The 18,961-nt window shown below is 34.9% G+C and overlaps 1 protein-coding gene across 1 annotated transcript; it reads right to left on the reverse strand.

Annotated features, from left to right (window-relative positions):
* Positions 1–2,134: 2,134 nt before the first annotated feature.
* On the reverse strand, positions 2,135–5,292 carry LOC147761585 (uncharacterized). Its single transcript, XM_087013939.1, has 5 exons — positions 5,177–5,292; positions 4,718–4,804; positions 3,079–4,407; positions 2,559–2,738; positions 2,135–2,381 (listed from the first exon to the last, which is right to left on the reverse strand). Exons 1-5 carry the CDS (start codon positions 5,252–5,254, stop codon positions 2,274–2,276), a joined length of 1,782 nt encoding a protein of 593 aa, XP_086870065.1. The 5' UTR covers positions 5,255–5,292; the 3' UTR covers positions 2,135–2,273.
* Between the last annotated feature and the right edge of the window lie 13,669 nt (positions 5,293–18,961).

An 18,961-nucleotide genomic window follows, 5' to 3' on the forward strand; every position in this document is an offset into this window, starting at 1 on the left:
TGTCATTTTGGCAAGGGCTAAAAACATGTACGGCCAATGAGATCTTGCGGTGAATAAGCCATATACACACACGCCCAACGATTACACTTAAATGTATCGACATATATAGCTCCAGATATGGCCGTAGTTACTTCCGTTGGTAATAAGGGAAATGTTTAGATAAGAGTTAACGTATACATATCCAGATAACTTGCTTTTACCATTCTAAACAGTATGTTCAGTGTCAAGGGTTAATTGGGTGAAAATTATTTAAATAGTCAATATTTTCTTTCTGTTTCAGTGCAAAATAAGGTTATCACAGTTTACCTTGGTCGAATCTATCGAAAATGAAAGCGACTATGTGTCAACAGTCATGCTTTACATACTTTTTAAAAGTCTAACTTGCACGAGTGTTCTTCATCATATCGTGCAGTGGTGACTTTGAAAAGAGTGCACATATATCCCCCCCCCCCCCCCAAAAAAAAAAAAAAAAAAACTGGAATCTGTCCAGGTTTATAGTCCACAGCCAAAAGCCACGATCAATCAATATGTTTACAAAGGATACCATTGTTGTTGTATAACTGCATAAACGACATATTGCTTATTCATCTTTGTCAAATTATTTTATGAGACATGCATTTACAAATGCATGTTTATCTGTTGCGGGTTCGAAGAAAGGGTGGCTTAACCGTTTATTGGTAAGTGTCCTATGAACAAAAAATCAGCAGTTATAACAACATTCCAAGGTGGGAATGCATTCGTTCATGGAATGGCACAATGTTTGAATAGATTTCAACAGATGTGGACGTGCTTGCATTATAGGTTTCTCTCTACTCTAACATTTTTTACGAAAGAACCCTTCCTGCCTGTAATAAATTCTAAGCGATGTAGAATCTGAATTATTAAGAAAGACAAAACAAAGACGTTTCAGATGTAAAATCATTCATTTTATTCTGCCTATGCTACAGATTCTGAAAATGTTGCTTCATTAAGGAAAAAGGGGAAAATCAATACAATCTGAATATATAAAAATGTATTATCTTTTAATTAATTAGTTTCACTCAAATAAACGAAGCACCGTTTCATTCAGGTGAAAGAGAAAGTCAATAAAATCTGAATAAGTAAAACTTTGAATTGATATTATCTTTGCACTGGTATAAACATGCATACCCAGAAAACAGGGTGTTTTTATAACGTTACCATAACATGTTTTGGTTATATTAACGAAATTATAACGTCCTGTTTTTACTAGATAGATAGATACACGGTAGATAGGTAGGTAGGTAGATAAGACTCACGGAGGTGGAACGATATGCCGTATTTGATTTTGAAGCACATGTCGATAGTACATGTTAAAGGCCAAAAAATATAATAATAATAATAATAATAATAATAATAATAATAATAATAATAATAATAATAATCAAATTTCATCTTGCAACTGATTGCTAGTACCTGTCAATAATTTTAAATGTATTGATTGTAAATTTAGTTGACTGTGTCATTATGTTATATAGTTATCAAACTCTTCATGGGTCGCCAGGTTACCTTATACTAAAAATTATAATCTACGAAGTGTATCTTAAAAGTAACTTTTGAAGGTAACAATTATAGATTAGTCGAACAATGGCTTAAATCAAGTTAGTGATACTCCAATATAAGTATATCTCGAGAGGCACCTTTATCGGGCGATGTACTTGTAAGGGCTCCTCCGGTCAATACTTCTTCAGTTGAGCTTATAAACTTTACCTCTTTAATAAGTCAATATTGCAAACGATTAAGAAACTAATACTTAATTCTGAATAATTTTCTTATGTACCTCGTCTCCCGTAAAAGTGTGTGCTTGAAAGCTTCTGTTTAAATAAAGAACAAAAGAAGCAATAGGAATGAAAATAAACAATATTAACAAATCATAACTCAGTAAATAACCAAATCAACGCATTAAAATTGATTAGAGAAGGGAAGAAGGAAACACACTGAATCATAATTAAAGTAGGCAAAATATGATTATGGTAAATAAACAAACTTGTAATGATGGATTCGAATAAATCTATTAAACCCAAATAACCAAATAAAATGAAGTAATCTGTATTTAATAAAGCGGAAAACGTTACTCGGACGTACAGTATTCACAAGGGGGCATGGACTACAAAAGTCATGTTATTAGTCATGTACGCATTTGAACACATACAGACATGTCCACATGTACAGGCACATGCATGTGCAAATACATACAAACGTATATATTCATATTAAATCAATTTTTCTTTTTGTAATCCATTTAACGAACATGCCTAGCATCTGCCCGCTCTTCCAATGAGTTTTCTTCCAGATCTTCCCAGGCTCCAAGACAGCGACGATGGCCTCCAAGTCTTCCTGCTTCCCCAGGTCCATCTCCACTTCTAATATGATAAAGGTCATAAGGAAATATTTACTTTCAGATTTATTCCGTAATTTATTATTATTATTATTATTATTATTATTATAAATTGTGACAAACCTGGAATAACCTCAAGTTTCAGCCAAGTTGAATAAAATAAAATTGAACTGATATTATCAAACACCACTAAAAAACTCACCCAGAATCGCCAGCCTTTAATCTTAATCTTAGATCGTATTTGATACCAAGCTCTTATGTTGACCTTCATGGGGTCGTGTCCGTGGTAGAACGAGAAACAAAGCCCCGGATAGAGCTTCCCCTCTCCTTCAACCAGGTAATTGAGAGTGACGCCGATGTCAATTCCACCGCGAGCCAGTGACTGAAAACAATGTATGTCAAATTTATGGAAGCGTGCATTGTAAGAAACTTGCTAATATATTTAGAGTACGTTTCATGACTTTGACGAAATAGTTATTGATACAACCCGAGTTAAAAACATAAGCGCCCGATTTTATACACAATTATGTTGATATGCCTAATACTTTAAACTATTTATAAAAATCTACAACGCGTACAGTTTGATTATTCTGTAGTATTAACTGTAAAAAAAAACAACAAAAAAACACTTGATCAATTCCTCTCACAAAATGACAATGCATCAAAGTTACTCTCTCTCTCTCTCTCTCTCTCTCTCTGGATAAATATGCATATAAACTTACTGCCAAATTAGCTGAAGCACCACCAGAAATGCGGACACTTGCTTTGAGGGTCATCGTCAAACAGTGAGAACAGGGGTTATTTGTACGAGGACAAAACCCTGCCCTGACACTAAACTCCACCCTCGGTGCCAAGGTAGCGCTAACGGAGATCTGGGCGACATAGATATAAACCCGGAAAACGGTGATGGTTCTTGGGGATGGTCTGTAAACGGGGTAGTTCTTGTACAGTGGCCCGGACTGATATATGTTCACCACAGTCTTCCCGTAGACATTGAGATAGACCTTAATCCTACTGCTGCCTCTTTTCAAACGATAGGCTTCTGCGGTAGCAAGAGTAATACGTTGGGAGAAGACTTTGAGTTTGGCTATTGACTTGCCGTACACTTTACAGTATCCTTGTCTTGCATTTTTACCAGCAAAGACACCAGACTTGATATAGATATTTGCTTTCGAAGGACCGTAACTGATGTGGGAAAGGCAGTGCTTGTTGTCTGGGTATAGAGAATTGTCGCTTGAGAACTGCCATGACCTTAACAATTCTGAATAGCGTGAGCCGTAGGTGCCCCAAGAACTGCAACTAACATGATCAACTCCTCTTTTTGTGCGTGTGGAATTCACCATTTTGTAAGTGCCATTATGAGTACCAACTGATACACCTTTAAGTTGAAGATACTCCTTAATGTCTGAAAATGCGCACTCATATCTTTCATCTTCCATAAGAAGTGCATTGAGAAGGATTCTGTCCACCTCTGTTTGACCTGAATTGGGCCATGCCTTGTTTTTGGTATCCAACACCTTTCTGTAGACAAGTTCGCCTTTGATGGTCATAACAGCAGCTTCACGTAATTCACAGTCAGATGTTGGACGAGTCAGCAGATCTACTAGCCATTTCTGAACCGACCCAACGTGGAAGTTTCTTCTCAGAGCGTGGATGCAGCCTATCTCTATCTCTTCCGTCTGTCCTTCTTTTTTAGCCATTGCCAATACATCCGGCGTTAGTCTGTTGTCTCCAAAGTTACCTATAGCCTCAAGAGCGTCATTGATTTGCTCTGTGTTGTTATTTGTGTAACCTTTTTTTAGATGGCGTCGAAGAAGATCCACCAATTCTGACCGGAAATCCTTTCTGGTAGTTTCCTTCGAGGCAAGGGAGCCGAGGGTAAGTATGACGTGACTTTGGGAAGGATCGCCTTGAGAGGACAGCGTGTTCCAGAGTGTCTTGACTGTGGTTAAGATGTGTTTTGTGGGTTTAGCAATAAAGGACAACTTCTGAACTAGTTCCTGCTTTTGATTGGCAGAAAGGGGGCTAGACTGGACCAAACTGGACAGTGTCTAAAAAAAAATTAAAGTGCGACAATGCATTAAATATAATGATCATTATTATAAAAATACGTTACATATGTTTCCCCTTTCAAATAAGAAAATGCAATACATGAAACAATCTCTTTGAGTAAAATCATTTGACCATTTTGTGCATTACTGTAAAGTCAAATTACAGGTACGATTGTCTTAGTAGTTCAGAGATTTTTTTAATATATGTTGAAGATGACTGTAGACAAGTCAATATTAACGCATCTACAAATCAGGTTAAAAATTCATGAACAAAGTTATAGCCAACTGTAATATTCTGAATAAACGGTACCTTTTCAACGTCTTTTCCTCCGGCGGTGATATAAAGGTCCAGAATTTCTTTGCATTTTTCCCAATATTTCGAACAATTGGAAACAATCTAGAAATAAACATCAGCTAAGGGTTTAGGTAAATTGAAACAAAGACTAAAAAAACACGTTAATGGATTTTTAATTTTATTCACACTTAAACCTTTTTAAGTAATAAAAAAAGAAAGTGAAGACACTACAAAGCCTGACTAACTATACAGTTAATAATCATACATTTGCCATTGGAACCGTTATGATGAAAATTTTATACATTAAAAAAAGTCGTATCTTAATGAATATCACATCCTTGGCGTAAGGCAGTTTTCTGAACATAATGCAAGGTAAATTAAAAATTTGACCTGATTTTCAAAACTATGTCAATTGATAACTAAAACTTAAATTTTGAAAAAAAAAGGATTAGAAAAGATTTCTTAAATGCAAACCTCTTTTGTAGCTTGCATCAGTTGCTTAACCAAGGCCGGTGTGTTGGCGGCTGCAGAGGTTGCGTTGTTGTGTGGCATCCCCAGTTCATTTTCCAGTGACAGAATTTCGTTCACTTCGTATACTGTAACAAAAACCAGGGGCCATAATTAAGACATTGTTAGTTAGAACATTTACATGTACATATTTTCGGAGGAAGCTTTTTCTCACCCTTGACCCTCCAGCAAAAACATACAGCATTGGTCAAAAAGATGGTCTCGCCCACCTCCATTTTCACGTAGTTTAACAGTGCTTTTAATTCCAGATATCACATCTCACATGATGAGTGTTACAAAAAATACAAAATGGCAGTAAAGATATCAATATTTTATATCATAAATTCAAATTAATGACCTCCTCCCCCTCAGACCCGATGTTTCACCCCATCTTTAAGAGGTGACGACGTGGGTCAATCCAGGCTTCATCATGACAGCACACTTGCTCACAATTCTCGTTGAATGATTGATCTGCAAAATCATAATCTTCAGAGGATGGGGCAACAATCATTGAGTACTGATATTAACCTGACTGAGCATGTAAGTTGATCATCTGTTGATAAAATTGCAGGAAATTTGAGGTGGGACACCCGTTTTGAACAATGCTTTACAGCAAGCAAAAAGAGAAATATAGACGACTTCCCACACATATTTTCTACATAGATTTTAGCAGTAAAGTGTCGAGGACGGTAACTATTATACATATAAGCACGGGGCAGTATACAGTAGGATAAAATGAGTCTGTTTTTCTCAGCCAGAATAAGTGATATAATTAAGTTAATAGACAGGAATTCAAACTGTGTTTCGTTAGAAACTATCCTTCATAAATGATATATAACGGTACAATACGTACAATGTGACGGATCTGTAGGATCCTTAATAAAGTTCGCCACAACTTGATTCAACCTATCCTCTTCGTCGAACTTTTTCCTCAAAACAGTCCATCTTAGGTATACACCAGACACTGTAATAGTGCAGTACATAACCATTTGTATAATAAAACTGACATTTTGCAATTAAAAAACAAACAAACATATGTTCAAAATAACCTCATCACAAAGAAGTAAAAATAGCAGACCTTGTTTTTTCTTCTTTCAACCGTATTTTAAGTTCAGGAAATTTAGTTACGGTAACAGTTTTTCTCACCATAGGTAAACAGTACTTTCAGTTTAGGAAATTAAAACTTCCTAAAAACTATATAATATAAATAACAGAAACTACCGAATCTTTTCTTCATTTTGGTAACGACAAATACTTTAATAGATTAACTTTGATAAAAATAGAATTATCATTTTATCTTTTTATTGTGAAATCATTAATTGCTCCAACCTAGCACACTTACTTTTGTCATACTGTCCGACCAAGGATCTTTTCAGGAATTGAGTATTGGCTGCCGCTTCCATTCTTTGAACGCCTTCAACGGAACGCTTTACGTGCTTACGTAATGTAAGGTTGAAGGTCACGTCAGAAGTTAAAAATGCCCCAAGATCAATTTTACCTCCTTCCGCAGAGTTGACGGTGTCATCCTGAAGAAATAAATGCATCAGTGCTATGCAATAATGAATCCATAAGTAATAATTACTTGTATTATTTGTATTTGGTTTTTGTAATTTCCTTTGTAGCTTTCTGGGAAATGCAATGCACAATTCGAGTATGTTTCGAGTATGTAATTCATAGTGCATCTTCCATTTATCATATTCAGTATATTTTATGATCTATATGTTTTAGACTAGCGTTACTTGACATTGCTTGGGAGTCAATTAATATATTCAGTGGGTGTACATGTTGCAATTGTAAGGTTTATATTGCTTTTCTTTATTGTGCTTGAGGTGCCGGGTGTTCCGTCTTATCTGATGCAACGTTCATTTGCAATAAGTGATAACTTTTAGGTTCAGGGATACCACCATTAGTTTGGCCATTTCATACCACTCCATCCGGAGAATTCGTAGGAGAAAGACATACTTCAAATTTTTGTTCTTTTGTAAATTCAAGATAGTGACTTACAATTTTGTATTTCAAAGATAGGCATAAATGGTGAGTTAAATGCATTGTTGTCAGTAGAAATATATTGTAAACTTTCTGCTGCACATATTTACATTTGAAAAAGTATTCCGGCTTGAAATAAAATGTTATTCAGTGAACGACTTATGCCAATTTTCTAGGACTTTTCTTTGACTTTATAGCCCTCGCGCGCTATAATAATATTTGACGAAAATTACGTTTTAGTTTAAAGAATGAAAGCAAGTACAATCTTTGTCCTAGGAAACTCAACAAGCGTTAAGGCGACCTGCAAAAGTAATTGCTCTTAAATTGGTAACTTATGATCGATAACTATATATTATCTTCTAAAAATCATCAGATATCAAATTTATCAAAATGTTCTTTTCTCCATACCTCATGAATTTGCCCACTTGATTTGCAGCGAATTGACCATTGATTTACAAAACCGAATTGCTTCTGGAGCCAAAATACCAATTATTGGCTGCTTGTATAAAAATAGCTACACTGCAGATAGACTGCCGTCTGTTGCTTCCGATATGGGACTTCAAGCTGTCCTGGCCTGGAGATGCTCCAGATAGTGAGATGAGGTTCAACTGCGACATTAATACATGTAGTGACAACTTTGTCACTGAGAGAAAGATATCAAGCCATGTCCAACCCCATGCAGAGAAACAAAACCGAGAATAAAGAGAAAAGTGATGTCCTTCAACCAACAGCAACGTTGTACGTTGAAATATATATTAAATTATGTCTACCTGTTCCTCGGGTTTGCCAAACACCTGCACATGTCCAGCGACACTGGTCAGTATATTTCCACTAACACGCTGGACTTCATCTGTCTCGATGTCCACTTCGTCGGTGTCCAAGTCAGTATTATTCGCCGTGTAGATGTCCTTGGAGGAAAAGTGCTTCTTAACTTCAATCTTTCCAAATTCCAGCTCCGTAGTCCTAGGTTTGAAGGATTGATACTGATAACATTATGACTAAATTCTGAGTAAGCAATGGACGTAATGAGGCCAAAAGCACTACCCATTTAAAATTATTGAAGTGAAAGGAAGAAAAAATATGATAAATAAAAACATACATGTCGCTGGGTAAGATAGGTCGAGAGAAACCATTTAACGTGCTGGTATATACACATGTATACACTGAAGTTACGATGTAAAAATAACGTCAAACAATACGTAATTGAAATATGGTCATTAAAAAATAACAGCTAATTTTCTCAGAATCCCAAATGTCATCTTTGTCACGATTAATTGTTTTATATTTTATTAAGAACAACAATATTTTAAGATGAAAATTAATTAGAAATTAATTTTATAAAGATATTATTTTTTTAATTAAAATAATTGGCACACATGTCTGTTTTAAGTAAAAAGGAATAATTGTATTAATGATAAAACAAGCAACTCTGATCTTATTTCTGATGTTTTTGGCTTAGAGTGAGACGTATGTACATTAAATTCTTGAATAACATAACAGTATCGATATCATAGAGGATGATATTTCTGCACCATTTTTCCTTATATCTATGAAGAAATGTTAGATAAAAATATCCCTTTGTAACAAAAGATGTTGAAAAAACTAGTTAGTGCTCATAACCATTTCATAAAATGCAAATCAAGATCCCTCCGCAAGACGCTGAAATTTCTTGTATAAAAGTAGTACGCCTTACGGAAAAGGGGGTTGTGTTACTCTGCTGAAAGATGTCCTACCCATTGCTAATATGTAACAGTGCGCCTCAGTATTCTGTTGCTCTAGTACATTAGATAATAATAATAATAATAATAATAATAATAATAATAATAATAATAATAATGATAATTATAATAATAATAAATAGATAAAGATTTAAAAAAAAATTAATAAGTGGTGAGGTGAGAGGGAAGATCCATGCGCTCACCTGTAGCGTGAATTGTGTTTCCCCATGACGTCTGTCTCTATGACATTTTCTTTGTCACGGACCAAATTCGTTTGAAGTGCCGATAAAATGGAGCGCTTAAAATTCATGACATCTGTATTTCCTAAAATAAACGTGGAAGAATTAATCATAAAAATATCATAAAAAACAACGTCTGAGATTTATGTGGAGACCATACCTTCTTTGTTTATTTTCAATTGAGCGGCAAAAAGACAATATGATATGTTCATCTTTTGACTGTAAGATTTAGGCGCTTGTTTGTGTATGTGGAAAGGGATATCAAAAGGGAGAGAATCTTGCCCTCCCACTTGACAAATGTTACGATTTTAATTTGAGATTAATTTGGCATTATCCAGAAGATATATAGCTCGTGGAGAAATATTAAAACTTTATCATACCTGAATCTTTCTTGGTAAACCTAGCCTCGGCAATAGTTCCGTTTCCCAGTTGAACAAAACAGGTAGGCTGGTCATACAGGTCGTCAGCAGACAGGGGAGCCTCGGACTGCGAGGTCGTGCTATTGGAATGGACACGAGAATGTGTAAAATAAGGACCCAAAACCAATAAATAAAAATTCACAGTTGCAAATCATTGAGGTAAATGAGCTTAACTTTCATTTATATCTTATGTGAGCAAGTGTTAAATGCCACGTGATACATGCATACTGGATGTCCATGGTGCAATGGCTGGGCTAAAACAAATGACTAAGATTTAATTAGGTAAAATATCATGGTTCTCACCCATTTCCTTTAATCACTTGCATAATAACATTACGCATAAACATTAGAAAAGATGAAGCGCTTTCATCTACGTAGTTTCCAAACCCATCTGGAAATGAGCAACGAAATAACATATAATGTCAATAATTGCATAAGGTTATAAGTTCTTTCATTTCTCTTTTATATACAAAATTTCACCAAATAATTATGCAAACAAATTGTCAAGTTAAAATTACAAAATAAAACGCCAATGTACATGTAGCCATTTAATTAAGTTTCACTGAATGAAGCAGTGGGTAAAATTACAGATACTTCTTGTTATTAACAAAGGATATGTAAAAAAATAAATCCCGATAAATTGTACCAAATACCTCCAATATACTCCACATCTACATCAGCGGAGATGTGAAATGTTTCCTCTGCCAGTCCGAACAGTTTGGCCTCGCTTTCATAGCGGTAGTGGAGGGTTTTACCCTTAAAATGCACAGAACGGAAGTTTAAATATTCGTACTTCACTCTGCCTTTCTCCCTTTCTCGCCTGCTCTTTCTACCAACAGCGAATTTCGGGAAGACAAGAATATTTTAAACCCTTGCCGAAGGGAGGAGGCGTAATTCATTTTCTTAACTCTGTATGTATATTTTGGGGGAACCAGATAATTAGCAGGAAATGACAACGATGCAGCAAACTGAACTGCTTGATTCACTTTAGCTATTGAGAGGAACTGAAATGAATTATCATTATAATGACAGCGATAATGATTAATTGAGATAAAATTGTTACAAAATCCACACATCTAAGTGTATGCTTACATGCAAATTGGCGTTAGGTAAGGCGGACGAATTTTTCGACACGTAGCCCTCGTCTTTGCACAAGGCAGGCCGCACCATAGCGAAAAAAAAACACAGGTCAAGAATACGCCAGTATAACTGCATTTTCTTGAAGGCGTATCTGGGGAAGATACAAATGTGGTGAATTAATAACTGCAAGAAAATATTATATTCAAAAGTGTAGAGTCAAATTGTTTTCCTTTTAAATTAACCAGCAAGCTTCAAGTTTACCACGGTCAATATTAAACACACTCACACACATATATGATGATAACATAGAGCCTGGCAGAAAACAAAAATGAAACCGGGATGTTATTTTAAAATTCGACACTGCATTTTTACATGCCAAAGTTCATTAAATTCGGCTTAATATTTTTGATACCCCCTTGTACGGTTTACAATTCACTGGACCGTGCAAACATGAATAAATAACTTTCTGATCTAGCAGGCATAGAGCTGTAAATTGTTATGACAGAAACCCTAGATAAAGCACACGTAGTAGCGTCATGCAGTAGCTATTAGCCAGGGGACGGGGGCAGCTCAGCACTATTTCTTAAACCTGGCAGGGTAGCATGAGATCGTACTTGTAAAAGTGCACGTTCAGTAGATAAACTCACTAAGCAGCTATAGCAGTGAATTAACCGTCAGTACACGATGGCACAATCAGCAATCACTAAATTTTTGAAAGGTACTAGTACTAGCTCAACTCAAGATGGACGTCAGTTAGAAGTTGACCAGTCAAGTCATATACGTCAACCCAGTACCAAGCGAGGTAGGCCAAACACACCCGATAACAACAGCCTGACCTGTGACACACCAGATAACATTTTTTCAGATCCTCAATTTCTGACTTTCTTCAGCCAGTGTACGAGCTAAGAATGAAAATCATGGTGATTGACTTTGAGCAGCATCTCCATGATTGCGAAGAATGTAAATAAGAATGGCGTTTGACGGGGCCATATCAACAATGATAGTCCTCATCAGACCTGAAAACTGATCTGATGTTCATTAGCAATAAATGCTTGAGGAAATTGAAATGCTTAGTGTCGAAAATTAAAAAAAAAATGAGGGGCGAACTATATCAGGTATCGTTGATTGATAACCAGAACTCTCAGAAGGCTCCAAATAAGAGGCAATGTATTGAAAAGTGAACCATACAAAATAGAGCAGTGTATAGGTAGTTAAGTGGATTCAATGTCTAAAACACCAATAACCCTAGGTTGGGCGTTGATGCTACTGAAACTGTCCACACACACCCTCCCCCCAGGTCCCAAAGGTGTAAATGTGTGTCTATATTCCAGCCAACCATTGTAAGATTTAGATCCAAGTCTTTCAGAGACGCCTTAGTTGGAAACAGATCCCTTCTCAAGGGTATGGGATACAGGGTGTACGAAGACCAAAGTCAAATAAACAGAGTCCTATTGCAAAGGTTGGAGGAAATGGATCAATAACGAGCTGCTGGTCACTTAAAGGGAAAATACTCGGCAAAACGAAAAATGGTCTGACTCGGATCTTTCAAGTTACAGACAATTTTGTAATAACACTTATGGGAGAGAGAGGCGAGCCGTCCCTCTTGATATATTCTCAATGGGCAGGACATCTCTCAGCAGAGTAATACAGCCCCTTAACTCCATAAGTCGTACTAGTTTTATACAAAAACGTCTTCAGGAGGGATCTTGATTCGTAATAAAAGGAATGGGAAAAAGCCCTGTTTAAATTTCTAGGGACTCCAAGCCTTGCTCTTAAGGTTATACATGTAGTATGCAATTGACGGCAAATGATTAACTACATATACTAGGGGTAACCCATGCTAGCTTATGTGATCACTACTTCTCCGTGAACTAAACACTGAATGAATTGAAAAAAGTTGTACAGCGTATGTGTGATCCGTTATTTTGAGTTATCATCCAATCAACTGATGTTATAATATTATAAGGTGTGTCCGAGATGGTCAATTTTCTTAAATTCTTATGCAGTTCCATAGGCTGGTTGTCTAGAGAACATGCATTTAACCTTATCAGTGGCCAGTTTGTACCTATTTTCATATACATTAATTGTCTATTTTTTATATTAGTATGCAGTTTGCTAGTGTCGACCGATGATACGAGCTTGTGTGTTCTGCTGTTGCATATATATCAGCTCGAGTAAACATCGCCCTAATATATTTGAATGAGACGACATTATCATATAACATGACATACAGATAATATTTCTTTCTGCTTTATCAGTGTGCCAGGATATGACAACATGCATTTTTATGTAATTATAGTTACTCCCCGTAGGCGAAAAATCCTTAGCACAATGCGGTGCGCCGTTGCGGTATTATTGAACACAGAGACGCTATATTTGCCGGTAGATCCATGAAGCATACTGTCATTCATAAAGTTAGTAAGGCGTATACATTTATAGATTAGTTGATAATGTTAACTTTACGAGGGCCATTTATAGTAATTCAAGCATACCTACCTCTGGGCCTTTTTTAGCCGGATTTATGATAAAATATTTTCTTATACCCTGTGCGTCTTTGCATATTCACTACTTCGTCCAAAATGACCCCACGTGTGCTTCATAGCGTGACTGCGGAGAAGCCTAGCATACGGGAGTTGCTGTGGGGGGTTGGGGGGGGGGGGGCTGTCATGTGAATGGGGATTAGCCTGATCCATCGTGTGTGTGTGTGTTGGGGGGGGGGGGGGGTGGCTGTTATTTTTGTTTCAAACTGTTTTCCAAGAAAAAGAATCTTATTGGAAATTAACTTCCATAAAATCCTCCGCACTTTCCTTCTTTCCTATCTGCATTGCTCTTTTACCAGGCATAAAGCTGCTCGTAGGGGGCGTTTATCCGAACCCTGGACCCGTATCGATACTCGAGCGCGGCTTGAAAATATGGTTTTCTAATATAAGAAATCTGGATGCCTATAATTTCTCAAGACTAAAATCCCTATCCCTTTGTTTTAAACAGTTAATAATGAATATAATCGGCCTTTGTGAAGCGGGAAACATCTCTGGGCAAGAATTGACTAGCAAATTTGGTATCGAGGGTTACCACGAACTCGTTTATTCAAAGAAAGGACGTAGGTTAATGATTTACATAAGCACAACTATTTGTTTCAAAGGTCAAATATAAAAAAGTTAAAAAAGTCATAAAGAGGTTCTTAAAAATAATTTAGTGACTTTTCTGATTGTTTACACCTACATGTAGTTATAGCATCTAGATCTGACGGAATCATCGCATTTTAATATAGAAATGTGGGTTTTAATGTCCAGTAAAAAAGACTCATGGAGGAGTAAAAGGGTGGTCCTGGTTCTGATACATGTACATCCAAGGTACTAAGAGAACTGAAATGGACAACACTGAAAAACCGAAGGATAATACATACAAAAAAGTGATGTACTCAATCCCTCATAATCTTGCTCTTTAGGAGTCCATCTGTTTTACAGTGTAGACAATCATCCTTTAGATACTGTATAATTCCCACAAAATTAACTTATAAAGACGTGGAATACTTCCTTATGTCTTCACGAAACAGCTTCGACTTAGAACGGAAGAACGGCCTAAGTGTTGCAATACTCAAGTATTCTCTTAAATCTGAACTTTTAGCTGGATCTCAATCTACTTCCACGTTAAAACTCTTTAGGACGCAAGAAAAACAGCTTAGTCGGGATCGAGTAGACCTGTAATTCAAATCTCAACTATATAAGCACAACTGGCTATCATTAAATGCCCCCAACTGTTCATGCGGAAAAGGTTGAAATACCGTAACTTTTATAAAGTACTTGTACACTCGGAGGTGACTAATAGACTTTAGAACACAGCAAGACAAGATTAACCTTTCACTTCATGGCCACAGAACATTAACTTCAAGTCAGAATGACAGAAATTTCGAGACTGTGGCAACGTTCCTCATCAACAATGTAAATTCAGACATTTAACTATAGCCACTCGACTGCCCTCCGGTTGATCCCTGCCTACCCCTTCCCAGAACTGTCCTCCAATTCGCCAGACCCTCCAACCTCCCCTGTAATGTACTAATTACAGCAATTATCATTATAAAACATTTTTTCCTTTTCTCCTTCATCATTAGATAAATGTTAGATAACAGGTTATATATTTGGGTTATTTAAAGATGAGAATAGAACACTTAAATCGGTTTGCCATCTTTATATGTAAATATAATTAGATTATTTTTATTAACCAATAAGTATGTTGAAAGAATTAAGGTCAATACGTGTTGTGATATCACGGTTAAACCAACCAAATAAGCCTTTAAATTGAAATGCTTTTTTTTTCTTGAAATACATTTCTTCATAACCGTCTGGGATCCGTAGGTGGGTCAAAAGTAATTATTTGATATTTTTCTAATAATAAAATAATAATATACACATCTAATGGTGATGACTATTCCAATTAAACATTTTTAGACACCATTCTATTTTTATCTCAACAACTATGATCCCACTCCTCCTCGGTCTATAGATAAGATAAGATAATATTTAACTAAACCAATAAATAACAAATGAATAAAATCCGGAATCATTTGCCCTGTAATAGCGCCATTGTTGAATAAAACTATTTAAATGTACTAAAATGAAATTGCGTTTAAATGTTTAAAAGAGTTACTGCTGAAGGATAAAAGCTAGATAAAAATCGCTTACTGTACCCTTAAAAACTAAAAGCCAAGAGTTACTGGGTAAAAATATGAAAAGGTTTTGAGCTGGATGAGTAATATCAGTCATGATGGGAGCTGTTTTATTAAAAACACTATCGAGATAAATGGAGTGAATGGGATAAGATCCTTTGCAATTACATTACCTGCAGTTTCAACAATCTTTTCTAGTTGGGGTTTATCCTCTACAGTTGCACGTCCATATAAAAGTTACTGCATAAGTTAAAACACTTTCTAAAACACACCTATAAAAGTTTGTTAAAATAGATACATCCCTGGTAAAAGCTTTCAATTTCCTTAAAAAGTACATTCGCTGTCTGCCAATTTAATACCCGTGTTGTATTCTGTTGAAACGATTCGTCTATAACGACTTCATTCTAAACGTTCTATGAAGGAGAATTTTTATTTTGCACTGGGACAAAAGTTTTAGAGTGGGGAATCGACTCTTATAATACATCGTTTTGTAGTATATGCCGTCTGATATTAAAGTATATGAGATTAAAAAGTATGAGGTCGATACCTATTTGTTTCACTTTTAAAACAACCTAACGTTAAGCTTATAAATGTTAATTTCAAACAATTTTATCAAAATGCACTGCAGAGCAACTTTTCAAGAAAAAAGAAAAAAAAGAGAGAAGAAAAGTATCACTGTTTCACTTTTGTCTTCTAGCAGGTGCTTTAAGTTATTATTAAGAGAAAACAAACAATTAAAGCAAAAAATAAAACTGACAGACATAAATAAATGGATATATAAATAAAATAGATATACTTATTAATCGATACCAAACTATAAATGAAAACATATGAAGCCATTTCACTCACCTGCTCCAAACTAACTCTTCTTACTTCCAAGGTCTGAGTGACAAAAGCTCTCCAGCACGTGTATTATATATATGCATGCGCACATCGAAAAAGTAATTGTAATAATACATTACACCCTCGAAATCGGTGATGTGAAATCTTTGTTAAAAAATCCAAGTAAGCATTTTAATTTAATCTTGAAGCATTTTTCTTCTTAAAAATACATTAGAAAAAAATTTTTTTCATAGCTGTAGGAAGAGGCGAAACTAATTACTTTAATATTCTTCTATGAAAAACCCACCCTATAGGCTATTTAGAATTATAAAAGGTTTTTCTTACGTCGCCATGAATAGCTCATATTCAATACTACACAACGAAAATTTTGCGCCAACGATTTTATTGCGAATGAAGAGGTTTGATGATATTGTCATTCCTTTTCTTTGTTACACGAGTTTTGTGTGCATTTTGTGTGCATGAATTGAATGATAAGACATTATCATAAACGCCCATCTGACGCTTGCATTCAAACTGACTTATAAAAATGATCCTTTGAGGTCTATATGTTTGCTGAATAATTTGTTTTACGCATTTTCGATTTACAGTTAACGTCTTTTTCTTTCTTGAAACAAGTGAGGGAAAACTATATTACCTGATAAACCACAGGGCACGTAGGTAAAGAGGAAAACAACTATTTTTTAAAATATTTTTCTAAGATTCATACATGATTACACAATAAATAAATAAATAAATAAATAAATAAATAAATAAATAAACGAACAAACAAATAAATATCATGATTAAAACCTAAAGAGCCTGAAAGAAGACAAAATTAAAACGTAACTGGGATATTTTTGCTTTTAAAATTGTTCGACATTGCATTTTCATATATGAAAGTTCATTCAAAGAAGGCCACAGAAATGTAAATTGTTATTACGGGGACCCTGGATAAAACACATTAAGTGATGGGATATTATTGTGAAAACATCTAAATAAGCATTGAAACTCTTTCTTGAAATACATACGAGAAAACTCAATTTCTTTGAATTAAATTTATTTATATCCAGCTGAATTCTTCTAATATTCCCTTGTATATATATATATTGCTTAAATCACTGGACAGTGCAAACATGAAGAGATATGTTTTTATTCAGGGAAGCCATACAACTACATATTGTTATGACGGGTTTCACTGATTAAACAGTCAGTTATGTGATAACACTGTGGAAACATTCAAATAAGCATTTAAACTTGAAACGTTTTATTAAATACATACAAAACTCTCTTTCTTCATAACCGTCTTAAAAGTCAGTGATGTGATAGCACCGTGAAAAGTCCAAATAAGCATTTAAACTTGAAACATTTTTAAATACATATGAGAAAACTCTTTTTCTTCATAACCGTCTTAGGATACGTAGGTAGAGGAGAAATTAATAACTTTAATATTTTTCTATGAAAAGCCTACACTATAGGTTATTTAGTATAATTATAAAAATGTTTTTTCACGTTTACCATGAATAGCCTACCGTGTATATTCAAAACTACACAACGTTTGAAATATTTGCGCCAACGCTTTTATTGTGAATAAAGGGATTTGATGATTTGATGATTCCTTTTCTTTGCTACACGCTTTTGGTGTTTTTTGAATTCAAGTCTGAATCGTGATATTTTGTGTAAATTAATTAAATAATACGTCACGATCATAGACGCCCACCAGACGCTTGTATTCAAACTGATTTTGTTTTTTGAATCTGAATCGTGATATTTTGTATGTATTAATTAAATAATAAGTCACGATCATAAACGCCCACCAGCCACTTGTATTCAAACTGACTTTGTTTTAAATTCATGTCTGAATCGTGATATTTTGTGTGTATTAATTAAATAATAAGTCACGATCATAAACGCCCAGCAGACGCTTGTATTCAAACTGACTTTGTTTTTTAATTCATGTCTGAATCGTGATATTTTGTGTGTATTAATTAAATAATAAGTCACGATCATAATTTAAACACCCACCTGACGCTTGCATTCAAACTGGCCATGAAACATCATACTTTTAGGCCTGTATGTTTCTGCATAACTTGTTTTACGCATTTTCGATTTCACTTGACGTGTTTTTTTCTTGAAACACATGAGAGGAAACTTTATTACTTGTTAACCGCAGGACATGTAGGTAGAGAGGAAACTAATTATTTTCATAATTTTCTTAGATTCATACATGCTTACAAAAAATAAATAAATAAATGAACAAACAAGCAAATAAATAAATATAATGATTAAAACTTAAAGAGCCTAAAATAAAACAAAATTGAAAGGTAACTGGGATGTTTTTGCTTTTGAAATTGTTCGACACTGCATCTTCATATATCAAAGAGTATTCAAATTCAGCTAAATACTTTCAATATTCCTTTGTTTGTTTATAACTCAAAGGACTGTGCAAATATGAATCGATATCTTTCTATTCAAAGAAGGCCACAGTAATGTAAATTGTTATTACGGGAACCCTGGATAAAACACATTGAGTGAAGTGATATTATTGTGGAAACATCTAAATAAGCATATAAAATTGAAACCTGTTCTTGAAATACAAAAGAGAAAACTTAATTTCTTCGAATTAATTTTATTCATATCCAGCTGAATTCTATTAATATTCCATTGTACTGCTTAAATCACTGGACAGTGCAAACATGAAGAGATATGTTTTTATTCAGGGAAGGTATACAACTACATATTGTTATGACGGGTTCTCTTGATTAAACAGTCAGTGATGTGATAGCACTGTGAAAACATTCAATAAGCATTTAAATTTGGAACGT

This window comes from Lingula anatina, chromosome 5, assembly GCF_051362555.1.
Source record: "Lingula anatina isolate TDL-2025a chromosome 5, LinAna3.0, whole genome shotgun sequence".
Lineage (NCBI taxonomy): Eukaryota > Metazoa > Brachiopoda > Lingulata > Lingulida > Lingulidae > Lingula > Lingula anatina.